Consider the following 17,790-nt stretch of genomic DNA (forward strand, 5'->3'; position numbering starts at 1 on the left):
CAATGGATAGAGATTTGATCCAGTCCATGAAGTAAAAGTTGGGGTGCGGTCTTTTAGTTGCTATAGCTACAACATTGTGGTTCCAATTGCTCCCATCATTTCCTTGTGAATCTGAGGTAGGAGAAGAGAGCAGATGACTGACTTTCGTCTCCTGATCTGCCAGAGGTGTCCCCACCAGGCCCAGGGTGGGTGTAGCTCCTACCTGTGTCTTCAGTTGGGGATGTTTCCTACCAGCAGCAGAGGCAGGCAGCTGTGTAGAATTTCAGAAGGTTCTAGACAAGGCCTTTTCAAACGCATTCTCAAAGAAACCAGTCTGGAACTTCCCCAGGGAACTGGTAATTAAGAACATACTTGTAATTCGGTCCAATTGTTTCAGGACCTGGGAACTGGAGGAACAAAGGAGCGATGGGATAATTATCGTATCAAGCCAACTCGTAGAGGATTTTTTGTTGTCTTGTCAGCTTAGGTTTTCCCCCTCTTTATTCTTTGGGCTCTTTTTTCTGTTGTTCTTCATAGATTTGAGGTAATGTTTAATGGGGCTTGACGAGAACCAGATGTATGTGGTGACCAGGACGCATTATCTAACAGAGCAGAGAAGGCAGAACGCTTAGTCTGTTCCAGGGTTCTGTGCTTTAAAGGATTAGAAAATGAAAAGGCACAAGGATGAAGATCCCTCCCAAAGGCAAATTCCCCCAAACCTGGTCCCTTTTACCCCCTCATCTCAGAAGATCCTTAGAGGGACCCAGAATGGCCCTTTCCATGTCTTCCTCAGGATGAAGGAGAACCAAGCTCGATGGGACCCAGGACTTAGGACTAAGATTTGCTCAACTACTTCATGAGGGTTTTGAGCTTTACTAAGAGGATCTCCCCAGAAATTGTGGACTGCCCTTTGTTCTGACACTCCCTCATACACTTGCCATCTACAACTCTAAATTATGGTCAGTTATGACTGACATCTTTGTATCAACTATTATCTGTGTCACTTTGTAAATATGCATTTTTCACAATAACTGGGACCTTACTGAAACTTTCAGAACTGAAGACAATAACTGCTACAACCACCCCAGCCATGTGAAGAAGAAGCTCCTTAAAGAGAGGCTCAGGTCTTACCTGTCTGGGCTGGTGAGCTTTTTGTCTACACATGTGGTAACATGATGGTGCCACAAAATAGTTCTATGGTGATTTTCAGTCACATGGACCAGGAAAGCCCTTATAGACAGAAGCATGACCCCAGTCTGCAAAGTATTACTATTTAGCACAAGGTGGAAAGAAGGGAATGACTAATGTGATCAAAAATTTTGATTAGGGTGAGTCTGACCACATTTCGGGAATTGGGACTGGGTCATTCAGACACTCAGTGTTCATTCTCAGTTGCAAAGAGACAGAGATTCTTGGCCCTCATTCTTCTGGGGTGACCGGTGAGCTTGATCCACTCCCTCTTTAAGCCCCTGGAACTTACAGAAGCAAGAAAGATGTCATTTCAAGGGAACTCAGCTACCTAATGTTCCCAAGAAATTAGGGAATTTTAGCTCAACTTTAAGAAGTCAAAAAATACTTCTTCACCCTGATTAAACAAATTTAAGGAAAGCAACCTGTCCCTCAGAGTCTCAGTGCATGTCTAAATCATCATGCCATGGGAGCTTTAGACCACGTTTCCTCCAGATTTTGTTATTCGTTAAATACATCCTCTACTATTACTTTGCACCTTCTCCTTCCCATCTGAATGTTACAAGATCTTCTTTAAATAATACTGCAAACAAACAAACCCACAACGTTTTATGCTCTTGGGTGAATTTACTATTTTGCAGATTTAAGGAACAAATGGCATCTGGTGATTGACCGTCTCACTGTGCTCTTCTTAAAATTCCTGGAATATTTCCACAAGCTGCAGGTGTTCGTGTGGTGGATTTTGGAGTTGCATATCATCAAAATCGTTTCATCATACATTATCTGGGTTTCTGTGAAAGAGGCAAGTGGACATTTGTTATTGTCTTCAGGCCAAACAAAACCACAGCGGATCATCATTTACCTTTCGCAACTCTAAGATTTTATTTTAAATGAAATCCCCATTACATTAGAGCACCAACACTTAGAGACAGCACGTACGCTTTGACATGCAGAAAACCAAAGGACGGTTGTCCTGAGACATGGGAAAGATAGCAGGGCTGAAAGAAGCTTCTGGCTTAGTTCCTGATTGGTTTGGTCATATCAGAAAGGTGACTTATTTTCAGAGTCTTTAGTTGAATTGTGTGAGAGCAGGCTGCCCTTCTGTACTACCCATGCATAAAATCTCTCTGAGGAAAGCAGTAATATTCCAGTTTATGTTACCAAGGAGTAAACTCAGCCCTCAAATTTAATAAAATCTGTGCCAGAGTTCACCTTGTTTATTAATGGATGTTTTGAGACAAGACACCACGTTTCAACCTTATATTGTGGTTCTGTTTTCTCCTCTCGAAGGAGAGCCACCATTCAGCCCATAGTTCTTTGACCTTGACTGTGAAGATATTAACTCTCAATTTATTCAGCAGATAATTGAAACATGTTTCTCATTTCCCTGAACTAGTTTTGAGTGACAATTTGAGGAGTCTTTGCCTTCTAAAAATTCAGTAGGGAACCCACTGCCTCTAATTTTTAAAAAAGTTAAATAATAACATCATATAACCGTACCACCATACACCTAAAAGGTTCACAAGTAGGTAACAAAGGATGAACCTTAATTCGAGCTCCCTAGTCTAAACTAGAACATTCTCGACTTCATGCAAACCATCTGGAATGCCTCCATGATCACTGCCAGGTGTGGAAAAAAATAGAAACTATTCTACCTGTGAGATTTATAGCAGAGAGGGACATCCTCTCCATTGTTAACAGTATACACATTAATTAGAACTAAAATCAAGCCTACTATGTGTATTCCTTGAAGACAAAGATGTGTAAGCATTTTAACTGTAGCCATTAATTAACCAATTCAGAAAGAATTTGAGGATAAAGTATTAAAGAGCAATGAAGAAGGGCAAGAGAAGGCATTTGGCTGCAAATAGCAAAGGCCATTTCAGAGTTAACCAAATCTGATGCAGAGATGTCTTCGGATGGCATGAGAAGTTGTTGCAAAGAAGACAGTTTTATGACAGGAATCAGCATTAAATGAAGAGAATTAGTGTGAGTAGAGCACAGAAAATCCACTATCTGAAATCCATCCTTTGGAGTTCAGAAAGAGAAAGGAAGAGTTCAATGATAACCCTTTCTTACAAATCCTAAATAAAAGGCAGACTTATATTTGTTAAAATCATCTTAATGAGTCCCAAGAATGTCTTGTTCATAGACTGTCAAGTAGATAAAGCATCATGACCTGTTCATCCTGTTACACCATTAGGAAAAAGGCCTTTGATGGCATACAACCATTTCCCTCTCCAGATTCATACATTGTGTAGACTTCCAGAATTTTCCTCCCTAATTCCATCTCTTTCACCTATAACCTTAAGACACATAAGGCACTCATGCCTTAGAGAAATACTGCTTCCATTGCTGCTAACCTCTGCCAGAATCCCCTTGTGAGAAAGCTAAGCCCAAAGTGCGTCACCCTCATTTCACATCATGTTATCCCGCCCACAGGAGGGCTCCCTGGCCCCAAAGGGTGAGTTCCTGCCTGATCCTTGGACATCATGAAGTCTCTCCTGTGCACTGACTTTGGTCTCTGGGCTTCCCTTCATGGCCTATTCTTACTAATGTCACTGTAGTATCAAGCAATCAGAACATGTGGGGTGTCCTCATAAAAATTACTTCATTTCAGACCTCTACGTTCCCTTTAAAATGTATTCGACAGAGAAAGTTTTCTCCATGTCCCTGAACGCAAAACTTTCTGATCATTTCCAGCCCATAGAAAGTCCTATAGTTACCTCAGAGAGCAAACAGAATCTTACTTCATTAATTAGACTGGTCTGGTCACAGAAAAGAACCAAACTCTGATTTTTTTTTTTTCCTCAATAAGATGGAAGTTTTTCTATTTTGTTAAGTTTTTATTAAATTCCAGTTAGCTAACACACAGTGCGATATTAGTTTCAGGTGTACAATACCGTGATTCAGTGCTTCCATATATCACCCGTGCGCTCATCACAAGCGCCTTCCTTACATCCCACACCTACTGCACCCATCCCCACGTGTTCTCTATAGTTAAGAGTTGGTTTCTTGCTTTGTCTCTCTCTCTCTTTCTTTTTCCTCCCTTTGACTATTTGTTTTGTTGCTTAAATTCCACAGATGAGTGAAATCGCATGGTATTTGTCTTTCTCTGATTGACTCACTTTGCTTAGTATACTAATATGTTCTATCTCCAACCACATTGTTGCCAGTGGCAAGATTTTATTGTCTTATGGCTGAGTAATACTCCAATACCACATCTTCCTTATCCATTCATTAGTCACTGGGGACTTGGTTTGTTTCTATAATTAGGCCATTGTAAATAACGTTGCAACAAACATCAGGGTGCACATATCCCTCTGAATTCGTGTTTTTGTATTCTTTGGGTGAATACCTCACAGTACAATTGCCAGATCCTAGGGTAGAGGACCTATTTGGGGGGGGCGGTTTACATAGCAAAGGTTTACTTGTTTTGTTTTGTTTTTTAATCTTTCTTTCTTTCTTCTTTCTTTATTTTTATTTCTTTATTTTCAGCATGAATCCGTGCCCTCTCTAATACCCACCACCTTGCTCCCCCAACCTCCCACCCCCCGCTGCTTCAGAGTCCATAGATTGTTTTTCAGAGTCCATAGTTTCTCATGGTTCACCTCCTCTTCCAACTTCCCCTAACTCCCTTCTCCTCTCTAACTCCTCTTGTCCTCCATGCTATTTGTTATGCTCCACAAATAAGTGAAACCATATGATAATTGACTCTTTCTGCTTGACTTATTTCACTCAGCATAATCTCTTCCAGTCCCATCCATGTTGCTACAAAAGTTGGGTATTCATCCTTTCTGATGGAGACATAATACTCCATAGTGTATATGGTCCACATCTTCTTTATTCATTCATCCATTGAAGGGCATCTTGGTTCTTTCCACAGTTTGGTGACTGTGGCCATTGCTGCTATGAACACTGGGGTACAGATGGCCCTTCTTTTCACTATACTGTATCTTTGGGGTAAATACCCAGGAGTGCAATGGCAGGGTCATAGGGAAGCTCTATTTTTAATTTCTTGAGGAATCTCTACACTGTTCTCCAAAGTGGCTGCACCAACTTGCATTCCCACCAACAGCCTAAGAGGGTTCCCCTTTCTCCACATCCCCTTCAACACATGTTGTTTCCTGTCTTGCTAATTAGATGACCTATTTTTAACTTTGTGAGGAATCTCCACACTGTTTTCCACAGTGGCTACAGCCATTTACATTTCCACCAACAGTGCAAGAGCACTCCCCTTTCTCTCACCAACACAACACCAACACAACACTCTATCTCTTACCATGTGGCGATGTGGAGATATATCTTACCTCTTCTAGCAGCTTCTTTCTTTCTCACACACACCTCCTTCACTGCCTCCCTCCCTGTCCCTCCTTCCAGTGAAATAAGGGCTATTACAAGGTCTCCCATGCTGGACCACAGCCTTAGGTGGGAATGGCGGTGTGCTGTCTTAGGATGGCTTCACACTGACCCGGAGCTGATTAAATCTCCCCTTTCTCTCGTGGGCCTCCTCTGGCCCCTGGTTTCCCAGCATCTGCTCCTCCTGACCCTTTCTGTCGGAGTCCCATCCCCCACGCACGAATGTCCCCGGAGCAGGACTTAGGATGGCTCTGGTGCTCTCTCTTCCCCCTTCAGGTCTAAGGGATGCACTCACACAGTCTGTGCTCTGTTAGAGTATGTGTCTCACAATGAGGCAATTCCTGTCCTGGTCACCTAGTCCGTGACAGCTGGGCTTTCTGGGCGAAGTTGGACAACGGTGTCCAGACTCCCTAATACACAAATTAGCATCTCTGTCTGGTGCTTCTTGAAGCTCCTTGCTTGGGGTTTGGGGAGAGAATATAGCATCCCTTCCTCCCTCCCCCATCGTCTGGTGGGGAGGGTGATGGGCAAGCACTGACAGAAGCACCTCTTATGAAGAAATTTCTTCACACTCCCTCCTGTCACCTTCACCATCTTGACCCATCTGTACTCTCCCAGAGAGCTTGGAAAGACCTCTAAATGGTTTCCCGTCAACTATTTTGATTTGAAATTTCTACCTGGCTGGCTTAGCACCTCATTTCGGAATGTTTTGGTTCCATCGGTTCTAACTTGGCGCCTCATAAGGTTTTATTTGAACTCTTTCTCTATTTATGGGTACAGTTGGGGAAGAAGGCCAAACACTGATTCCTGGAAGGAGCCATGTGCCAAACCCAGGCTATGATATGTCTGAATCTTATTGGCTGAAAACAAACACAAGTGTCCAGGGTTTCACATCGGATGGGGACAGGAAGGAAGCTAGGCCACATAATTCCAGGGGCAGTGTTCACCTGTGACCAGCAGCCCCAACACTGTGGACCTATGAATTGCTGATTTATACCTTCAGGGACCTTTTCTGCTTTGAAGGCTTGGCTCATTCTCAACCAGAGAAGCCTGTCACTGATGCTTCTGTCACAATGATGTTTCCATTCATAGTTTATTAATTTTGATTGGTACAAAAGATACCCTTTCTCAAAAATTGCTATCAGTAAATGGCAAAATGAGAACAAAGTCAACAAACCCAGTGAAATCCTCATCCTTATCTAAGGCCATCAGCAGGCTGCTTGTTTTCACAAACTTTCAGAGTCATTTCTTAGGTCATTGTGGGGTCAAACATTAAACCTTTACAAGTTTATCTTCATGGGCGTCTGAGGAAGAAGAGCCCATGAGAAGGAATTTAGTATAGAGACCTTTATTTTACATCAGTATCTCTTATCAGAGGGACACCACTTTGGAAGGACCTAGATTTTAAATATATATATATACATATATATACACACATATATATAGTGGATACATATGCATATATGTGTATATATGTTTATTTATAATATATATGGTAATTTATTTATGTTTAAATAAATTTATTATATATTTATTTATAATATGTTTATTTATAATATATAGTAATTTTATTTATTTATAATATTTTTGTTACATATAGCAATTTTTACTTATATTTATTTCTATTTTTATAATACATATTTATTTATATATAGTAATTTATTTATGTTATATATGTTATATATAATTATGGTATATGTAAAAATATATATATATATGAAAAACACTATCCTCTTTTTTATATGCAACTATGTTTCTAATTTCTAGAAAGCTCTGAGAGACTGGGTTACTCTTTGAGGAAGGGATCGCACCTTATTCTAGCATCCTGAGCAGCTCCTATGGGACTGCTGTCAACTGTGTCAGCTCAGTAAAGTTTTACTGGCTGAAGGAAAGGAATAAAACATCTTTGCAAGCTTGAGATTTACTCTACATGCCAGTTGACATTTTGTTATTATCTTCAGTCTCACTAATCATTCATTTAGCCTTAATCACGCACTTAAACTTAAATTACAATAAAGTGAATGCGTATACTGTGCTAGATGTTAACACAAAGGCATGGAAGCCGCATTTCTTGCCTTGGCTCACAGTCTGATGGTCATGGCTGGTACACGAAACCAAAGTCACATTAGCGGCATTCCCAGGAGGGTTGTGGGTGCAAGACAGGGGCATGTCATGCAGGGAAGTGCTGTGGAGGCGGTCTCTGAGGCTGCGGGTGCTCTGAGGGAGGAGGCCCACTGGGCCAACACACAGCGGGGACCACAGTTCTCAGGGGCTCCTCTCTCAAGGTGGTGGTCTCAAACCTTACAAGTTTATATTGAGAAAGTGACAATTTATGGAAAAGTGTTTTGTGAGGAAAGCATATGGCATAAAATTACTTCCCCAAATTTCTTGATAATAAGAATCACCTGGACACATGTGAGCTGCATGGATGACCAACTAGTTCCCTAGAAATTCTGATTCATCAGATATTGGCTGGGGCCCAGATATTTGCCTTTTGTACGTTTTTTAAGTACATTCCACGAGACTCCCACCATCAGGGAAAGGATAAGACCACCATCAACCATGTTTATGTTGGACGAAGTATGGTGTTTCTCCAAATCTGTGTTTTCCCACCTCACGGTCGCTATTTAGACCTCCTTTTAGTTGATTCTCTATGACATTGGAGGTTGACGATCATTTCCTTGTTCTTGAAGAGCTTCTGTGGTCTTCTTAAACAGTATACTTCCCTGGCCCCTCCCTTCTGCCTCATTCATGGGCTCTTTCTTTTCCTACCAACTCCTCTCTTCTCCAGGTTCTAACTGCAGCCCCTTCTCTGATTCTAGACACTCTGTGGGTGGTCTCCTGAACGCCTGTGATTCACTATCTATATGCAAGAATTGTACATCTATGTCTTCATCCCATCCGGTCTTTGAACTCCAGGCTCGCATCTCCAAGTGACAGCTGGACATGACCTCATCCTTGAATTCCCCAAATCACCTTCAATATCTCTAAAACTGAACCACCTCCCTCCACATCATTTCTCTTTTAGATCGCTCTACCAGATGCCCACCCCTGCAGCAATCTCTTCTCCTACCTGTATGGATTCCATCAGCCAACCAGAACAGTCTTTCCACTGCATAGATATGATCACATTAATCCTCGACTCAAAAACTTTCAACAACTCTCCCGTCCTCACAGGCATGAGCTATAGGACCCTCACAATCCAGCCCTGGACTCCTTCGCCACTTTCTTTCCTAGATGCCCTAGCCTAGGTGGATTCCAAAGCAGCCCTCTGAAGGGACCCTGATCACATTGCTCTCATGGTGAGCCACTTACTACTCCAAGGATGTCCATCCCATATTCTCCCTTGCCAAAAGGTCTCACACCTGCAATTCCCTTGTCTGGATATCTACTATTTGTCCCTCCAGCCTTAGTTTGGATCAAAAGCCCATTGGGCATTTTTCCCTAACCCTGGACCAGCTGATCAGCCTCATGTTTCCATACAGCTGGTCTCAGCCCAGGCAGACACTCTGCCTCTACCAGATTGTCACGAGCTGTCTACACAGTTCTCCCCGGCACTACCCATGTGTTTTTTGAGGCCAGGAATCCATACAGGATATGCTACCTTGGATCTAGTTAGGACTTCTTAAAACATATCTTTCTCTAACACTCAAAGGTTAAAAGAGTTCTATGTGACTTCATTGTGCTATTTTTGTGCCCAGTGTCTTCAATACATACTAAAAGGAATAACAAGACAATTTCATAGTAGCTTTAATAGGCTTACAGAATTCATTGAAGACGAAAGAAATGTTTTTTAATATCCCAGTTAACATGACTCTGGCCAATGACTAAGGAAGAGTCATGCTTTGTTCAAATGTAACATTTATTGTGTTTGTGAGTGTGGTAGAATTCACAGGGCGGTATTTCTTTCCTCCTTAATTAATTCTGAAATGCAGTTCTTATTACCCTAATACCTCAGGGCTTCATTCCCAGAGAGGTTCCTTTCCTGGACAGCGGTGAGTAGTTAAGTAGAAAAGTAGTGTTTACTAAATTACAGAATTAAATACTATCCTGGAGACTCTTCCTTTCTTGTTGTGTAGTTCTGCCGCCAATCAGGTGACCATACTTTTCATAGCCCACAGTGCATAGCCCTGGCAACATGTGGAATTTTATCAACTGACTGCATGCTATTAATGTTAATTCATACTGATAATATGAAATGCTCTTATGACATTATCTTAACAATATCCGATTTTATATGAATCATTATTTGAATCCCCTGAGTGTTTTCCGTGGATGAGTAAGATGGCTCTGCTTCTATATTGTTCCATGAACTGTTGGCTGTGGAGAACCCCTGGAAATGATTGGACACTCCCCGATTGATAAACACACACAGAGTCTAAAGCCAAGTTGTGGTCACAGACTTCCCTCTTTACACCTGCTCCCCACCCCCACCAAGATCCTGTGCCAGTTGGGTTACTATCATTGTCTCAGGGCTCTGGTTCCCAAGCCAGAAACCTGGGAGGTGTTCCTTGTACCCGCTCATGTACGCCAGCCACAACCACCATCCAACCAACCAGTCAACAGCTCCATCTAGTTTTACTTCTCATCTCAAATCCGTGACTCCTCCCCATTTCTGCTCCATGGCCCTGGGCCCTGGTCAGGTTCTCCTAGCAGCAGCCATGACTGGGTCTCCCAACCTCTCCCTGAACCCCCATGGATGCATCTCCATTTTTTAGTTCTACTTATTTCAACAAAATGAAAATCCTTCCTTAAGATTTTTGCTGGGAATTATTAACTCTCTATTTTCCACACAGAGGGTTCCAAGGCCACAGCATGGTTTCAAAAAGGTTCATAAAGTGTGGCTCCCAGCTGAATCTCCAGCCTCATTTACTGCTGCCATTCATCCACATAACTCCAGAATTTCCCGTTGTTTGTGGTCACCTGTCCCTTCTGTGCTCCCTCATGCTTTCCTGCCTGTTACCTGTATGTCCTTTACCTGGAACACACTTCTCACCTTCTTGGCCTGGCTAGCTTTCTGCATCTTTCAAGGCCCAGCTCAGGTAGTATCCCTTCCAGAAAATGTTCTGGAAGTTCCATATGAGGCCAGGGAGCCCTTCTGGGTCTTCTCACAGGAGCCTGTTCCATCTATCACTGACCCACTGCTACGTTATACTTACATTACTTGGTTATGTACCTTTCCACCGTATAAGACCACACACACACATTCACACACATACATACACACACACACATGTAGGGCAATTCCTCGTACATGCCAGGAACTCAATCAGACTTTGCCGAACTGAATAAATCGAGTTGCCACATTTCATGGCTGTTGTACTGTGTTATGTATTTTTTAATCCCCATTTCTGATTTTTATGTTTTCAGGTGTCTCTGTTCAACTATGTATTTTTGATTTCTTGGGCTTTTGCTCTGCCATACGCCAAGCTGCGTCGTCTCGCTTCGAGTGTCTGCACTGTCTGGACGTGTGTGATCATCGTTTGCAAAATGTTGTACCAGCTGCAAACCATTAAGCCCGAGAACTTTTCTGTCAACTGTTCCTTGGTGAGCCTTGAAGATAGGGGACTTTTCTTGACTGGTCTTTAGGGAAGTGACACAGATATTGGGGAACCCTCACCCACAAGCACATTCTGACCAGCCCCTCAGTCACCTCTTGCCATGTTGGATATGTCCTGGCCCTAGTCCTCTTCCCCTCTGAAGTGGAACTTTCCCTTCCGGTCCTACCGTGTCCGTTTGCACAAAGGTTGAGGAGAAAAATCTGAGCTCTTCCAATCTGAGCAACTTTTTTTTTTTAAACTCTTCATTCTCTTCTTTTCAGCCAAATGAAAACCAGACGAATATACCCATCCACCAGCTGAACAAGTCTCAGCTCTACAGTGCTCCTATTGACCCAACAGAATGGGTGGGCCTGAGGAAGTCTTCCCCTCTGCTTGTCTACCTGAGGGTAAGACCTCCTTTGTACTTCACCTGAGCCTCTGCACAGTTAACACCTGACCTCCTTTGCCTTGAGAACTCTGATATCACAACTGATCATAACCTTGCATTTTTACGTGACATTTGGAGTCAGAAACAAATGACTAGACATTACCATCAGTGCCCCATTGTGAAAAGAAATTGATTGAGGAGTTTGGGATTAATTGAATAAAGTCTGACAAATATATTCACTAGGATCTTTTATAACCACTAAAAGATTGAGGTGGATTGATACTATGAGATGTTGAAAGACATCCAAAATATGTTAACTTTTTTTTAAGAGAAAGGACAAATTTCAGTACACCCTGCATGGCATGCTTTCTTCTAGATGCAGAAAAAAATATTGAGTAAAATATACCAAACTGTCTACAGTGATTATTCCTGAGAAACAGGTAGAGCATTACGAGAAATGTTTGCTGTCTAAATTGTTTCTCTATAATGTTGAATAAAGGACCTATATTATGTTGAAAAGTAATACAGTTTTTTCTTCAGTTTTTCAATTGAATTCCAGCTGGTTATCATTAGAGGTAATACAGATTTTAACAACCTGTCTTTGAAAAGAAACTTTGCAAATAGTCAAAACAACCATAACAAAAGCGACATACTTCGAACCATTCCTGTTTTACTTTGATGGGTAATCTAAGCGGTCTTCCAACCACACCAACAGAAGCCCTTAGAAATAAAGCATTTATACTCAACACCTGGAATTTTTCAAAGTACTAGGCATCCCATTTTTTTGTGGGTAGCTTTATCTTTTTTTTCCCTCATACATCAGACATCAATTGCAGCAATATAAATGCCACCCACCATCAAGAACGGTTATAAGGATAAAACCAACTGATACTTGAAAAGAGCAATCAGAATGGTGTAAGGCCCATGGGGTGTCATCAACATGAACTATTTTCATTATTATGATGATTACATTATGGTCAGCAGCATGCTTGTCAGTCCCGAGCTCTCTCTAGCCAGATTTCTGGGGTGTTGAAAGATTTCCCCTACAGCTTTGTCGGTTTCCCAGATGGCCCTGGACTCTTTTGCACTTTGAGTTGCAAGTAAGTTTGGATCACTCTCCCAAGGCAGCTGGCCCCTGTATCTTCCTGTGGCTAGTGTACTTTCCCGGAAACAGGAATGAGCATCACTGGCCTTCTCTCTCTAGAGAGTCTAGATTCCAGCATCCCAGAAATTATCCTGATTGGCACAGTGCAAGTTTCTCCACCTTGTTACTATGCCATAGGGAAAATGAACATTGAATGCAATAATTCTGTAGAGGTGGGATTTTATAAACATTGTTTTTTTAGACACCAAAAATGGAGGAAAAAAGGATTGATTATGGGGGTTGCTTAAAGTGACCAAGCTAAAGCATTTGGCTTCATGACTGTGTTTTCTTGCTTTGTAGAATCATCTCCTGATGCTGGCCATTCTGGCCTTTGAGGTTACAATTTACCGCCATCAGGAATACTATCGAGGTCGAAACAACCTCACAGCCCCTGTGTCTAAAACCATCTTTCACGACATTACAAGACTCCATCTAGATGATGGACTTATTAATTGTGCCAAATATTTCATAAATTACTTCTTCTACAAGTTTGGTTTGGAGGTGAGTTTCCTTGCTGACATGGGTTGTTTTTTTGTTTTGTTTTGTTTTTTGTTTTCTTTTTTCTATGAAAATCCCTGTTGCTGTTTTTAGGCCAGTAGGCCACTAGAGCTTACTGGTCCATCTCCGTGATGTGATGACTGTTCCCCCCCCACAATTCCAGCAGGAGGACATTCTACTGAAGGGTTCACCTGGCCTTGTTAAAAGTTTTCTAAGACCAAGGTCAGTGCTCCATATTCTGCCCCAGTGAACTTGGCCTCTCTAGGTCTCGGTAGCCTCGTACATGTGTGGATATCATTTGGTCATTCTCACTGTCTTCTTTAACGTATTACAAATCTTTTCTGTGTTTTGCGCATTCTGAGAGTTTAACTTGTGCCAAAATGAACTGGTTTGACCTGAAACGGTTGTGGCACTGCCTGCCTCTTTATAGAAAGAATTTGGAATAGTGAGGCTTCATGGAGAGATTGTAGCTATATTCTCTCCACGATTTGAAGTGGTTCTTATTCACAGAAATGACCTTGGAAGTAACTTATACAAGATTTCAGTCTTCATGCTGTAAGACACCCCACCGAGGCAAGACCCAGTGAACATGCACAGACAGACCCCCCCGCCCGCCCTCTTCAGCAGTGCAGGTCTCTGAGCCACCTGCACAGGGCTAATAGGTGACACCACTCCCCTTCCCTGTAAACCCGATTTTTTCTTTGCCTCTTTTCATCCTTACACAGACCTGTTTCCTAATGTCAGTTAACGTAATTGGCCAGCGAATGGATTTCTATGCCATGATTCACGCCTGCTGGCTGATTGCTGTCTTGTACCGGCGCAGAAGAAAGGCCATCGCAGAGATCTGGCCCAAGTACTGTTGCTTCCTGGCCTGCATCATCACCTTCCAGTACTTCATCTGCATCGGCATCCCTGCAGCCCCTTGCAGAGGTGCGTGGGCCCCTCCCGGGCGCTGGCCGCTCTGGTGACCAGCCCTGGTGCCATGGACGGTTGGGACGAGGGCAGGGGAGGAGCACATTGATTTCACTCTTTGCCACTTCTGTCCCTGCAGATTACCCGTGGAGGTTCAAGGGGGCTAGCTTCAACGACAACATCATAAAGTGGCTGTACTTCCCAGACTTCATCGTGCGGCCCAACCCCGTGTTTCTTGTCTGTAAGTGTTGGAGCCACGGGGCCGCAGAGCGCTGGGGTTTGGTTTCCTCTTTGCTGCTCCTTCTTCATGGGTTCTGCTTTAGTGCCCCTGCTTCCTCCAGCGTACTTGGTGATCATGAAGAAGCTTGTCTTGATGCATTAATATCACAAGTCCTTAATGGCTTCTACTGGCCCTATTCCATTTGCAAAATAAATAAGTAAACATCGGAAATACCGTCTCTACTTCCATAATGTTACCTCTCAACACACACACACACACACACACACACACACTCTCCAACTGCTCCCCCCAACACACACACATACACACACACCTCTACTTATCCACCTTCTAGCAGGTAAGCTGTGGAGGGAGGCCCCGTTTTTTGCAAAGTAGATCTTTCATGCTGCCACTGCGGGCAGACCAAAGCCAATGCTAAGACTGTGGAAGCTAGGAATGTACTATCACATTGCAGATGCTCGAGCATGAGCTGTAGCCCCTGGCCCTTCCAAGGGCAGGCTGATGATCCCAAGATCAGAGCAGCTGCACCTAAGACAAGAAGGTCACCTCCAGAGGGACCGTGCTGCCTCCACACACTCACGTTTAATGTATGGGAGGCTGCCTGCCCATAACTGGCCATGATCTTCACCTCCACTCCTTGCCTTCACTGCTCCGCCCACTCTGGACAGTGTTTGGTTACAAATACAATGGGGGATGGAAGGATGAAGAAAGCCACAAGCTCCTGGCTCTACCACGAGGAAGAAGATAAAGATGGGGAAGTATATTCAACCGGCTTCCTCAAAATTTTGGTGGGAGATAAATGCAAATAAACATTATCCCATAAGGAGCGCCTGGGTGGCTCAGTGGGTTAAAGCCTCTGCCTTCGGCTCAGGTCATGATCCCAGGGTTCTGGGATCGAGCCCCACATGGGGCTCGCGGGGAGCCTGCTTCCTCCTCTCTCTCTCTGCCTGCCTCTCTGCCTACTTGTGATCTCTGTCTGTCAGATAAATAAATAAACTCTTTAAAAAAAAAATTATCCCATAAGAAAGTCACGAGGCTAGGAATTATCACCTGATACTTGTGCTCTCCCGTGTCTGTACCCCTCCCTTACATCGTCCATGGTGGGCAAGGTGGGACTTGGCCCCTAGATTGGAATCCAGGGAGGGCTGTACGTTGGGAACTTTGGGAATGTGATGCACTAAGGAGCTGGGGAGGGAGAGGCTCCTCCCTTGTGGGGGCTGTTTTCTGCATCATGGAAACCCGGAAGAGAAGAAGGTGACTCCGTGATCTCTCTGTCCTGCCAGATGACTTCATGCTGCTCCTGTGTGCCTCCTTGCAAAGGCAGATCTTCGAGGATGAGAACAAGGCTGCGGTGCGCATCATGGCAGGGGACAACGTGGAGATCTGCATGAACCTGGACGCGGCCTCCTTCAGCCAGCATAACCCGGTGCCGGATTTCATCCACTGCAGGTGAGCATGACTGCATGGGGCCAAAGCCGCTTTGTGTGCACGTGTCACCCAGAGGACATAGCTCCACTTCCGGTTCTCTCTCTGCCATTTTTTTTTAGAAACTGGCAGACAGAGGGTTTGGTGGTCAAGCGACTGAGACTCTGAATTACAGATCTGGTTCTGCCTTTCTCATCATGGACCACATATTTGCCCTCAGTTTCCCTTCACTTCTTCCCTCACAAACGTGATTCTGCCTCTTGGTACCCCAACAGAGACCCCTCCATCTTTATCTTCTGTTCCTCTGCCTCCTCATCTCTGTCCATCCTGATCCCCATTCCTCACTCTCTTACCCTTCCCCTGTCCTCCACCTGGTCCTCCATATTCAGTGGGCACTGTGGCAGCCTGGGAACCAAAGCCTGTCCTCTGCTGCCCCTCCCTTTGTGTGCTGTCCCCTCAGGCATGCCGGTTCCCCTTGCAGCAACTTCTCCGACCTCTTCTTTCCTCTCCAGTCTGGTGGCAGGTGACCTTGGCAGCCTGATTGTCCCCTCAGCAGAGTTTATGTTGAAACCTGACTGAATCTCTCATTCTGTGTTCCTTCTGTGTTCTCTGGGTTCCCAAGTCTTCGTGCTTTTTCTCAACTGCCCCTCAGTCATGGCCGACACCCCCGCCTCCACCGTCAGCAATCACAATCCAGCTCTGTCCCCTGCGGTTGGGGTCAGAAGAGCTGGTGGGATTGTTTGTATCTCCTCACCAGCCCTGCACCTCCAGACTCCCTGATCCTCACAAGTTAGCATCTACCCTCCAGGTCCACAGTCCCACCTGGGAGAGATGTGCATCAGTGTGCAGCGTGGAGATCAGTCCTGGGCCAGCCAGTGTGTCTCTCCTCACCCGAGATTTGCTCCCCGGCTTCTGAGTCCCAGAGTATGGTGTTTGCAGGGGATTGTTATTTGAAGAACTTGATACACACTTCTCCCCACCCTGCCATGAAATATAGTCAACTTAGGGCAAAGTTCATTTCTACCTTACTTTTGTGCGCATGCCTGTCCCCCATCCTTGCCAATGGTTGTTCCTACAACACATAGGGTCCTGTTAGTAATGACAGTTATTGGACACTTGCTGTGTGCCACCCTTTGTTCTAAGGGCATTACATAGATGAAGCCCTCTTACCCAAATGGCCACCTATGAGCTATTATTATCGCCATTTTGCAGGTGAGGAAGCTGAGCAAGGATTTGAACCCAATCGACCTAGCTCTAAAACCTGGGTGCTGAGGTCCTTCTGTGCCTCTCAGCGACCTAAGAGCTCAGCATGTATAGAACAAACCAATAAGTGAATTTGCTTTAAAACCATAAGTGAGGTGGGGCGCCTGGGTGTTTCAGTCAGTTAAGTACCTACCTTCCGCTCAGATCATGATCCCAGAGTCCAGGGGCTAAGCCCTGTGTCTGTCTCCCTGCTCAGCGGGGTATCTACTTCTCTCTCTCCATCACTTACTCTCTCTCTCTCTCAGATAAATAATAAAATCTTTAAAAAATAAAAAAATGATAAAATGATAAGTTAGGGCTGCCTGCGTAGCTCAGTTGTGTAAGTATCTTCCTTTGGCTCAGGCCCTGACCTCAGGGTCCTAGGATCGAGCCCCACATCCGGCTTCATGCCGGATGAGAAGTCCGGTTCTCCCTCTGCTTCTGCCCTTCCCCCTGCTTGTGCTCTCTCTCTCTGTCTCTCTCTCTCTCTCAAATAAATAAAATCTTTAAAAAATAATAAAAATGAAAATTAAAACAAGAAATAAAATGATAAGCCATGTAGAACTAAACATTCCTTTTAGAGTTAAGGCACCACACTAAACACTAATATAAGACTTTCACTTTTTATCTCTTCTCTATAATACTAACAGAAAATATCAGTGCAGCTGATTTTTTTCCCTATCATAAAGGGAGAAAGATTAGGGGTTTTTTTCCTTTAAGATTTTATTTATTTCTTTGAGAGAGAGAACATGGTCAGGAGAGCAGATGGAGAAGCAGACTCCTCACTGAGCAGGGAGCGCCATGCAGAACTTGATTTCAGGACTGCGGGATCACACCCTGAGCCAAAGGCAGACACTTAACCAACTGAGCTGCC

At 43.9% G+C, this 17,790-nt stretch overlaps 1 protein-coding gene across 4 annotated transcripts in view; it reads left to right on the forward strand.

The window, feature by feature from the left end:
* The window catches only part of PIEZO2 (piezo type mechanosensitive ion channel component 2), a 455,796-nt gene that overhangs the window by 360,572 nt on the left and 77,434 nt on the right, over positions 1-17,790 (forward strand). For all 4 annotated transcript variants that reach the window (XM_045065366.1, XM_004742696.3, XM_013051380.2 and 1 more), the window contains 7 exons: positions 1,809-1,969; positions 10,897-11,073; positions 11,348-11,473; positions 12,899-13,099; positions 13,822-14,026; positions 14,148-14,249; positions 15,533-15,698. In XM_045065366.1, coding sequence (XP_044921301.1) covers positions 1,809-1,969; positions 10,897-11,073; positions 11,348-11,473; positions 12,899-13,099; positions 13,822-14,026; positions 14,148-14,249; positions 15,533-15,698 — 1,138 coding nt within the window. The remainder of the gene's footprint in view (positions 1-1,808; positions 1,970-10,896; positions 11,074-11,347; positions 11,474-12,898; positions 13,100-13,821; positions 14,027-14,147; positions 14,250-15,532; positions 15,699-17,790) is intronic.

The sequence above is a fragment of the Mustela putorius genome, unplaced genomic scaffold (assembly GCF_011764305.1).
Source record: "Mustela putorius furo isolate JIRA1106 unplaced genomic scaffold, ASM1176430v1.1 tig00003858_pilon_pilon_pilon, whole genome shotgun sequence".
Lineage (NCBI taxonomy): Eukaryota > Metazoa > Chordata > Mammalia > Carnivora > Mustelidae > Mustela > Mustela putorius.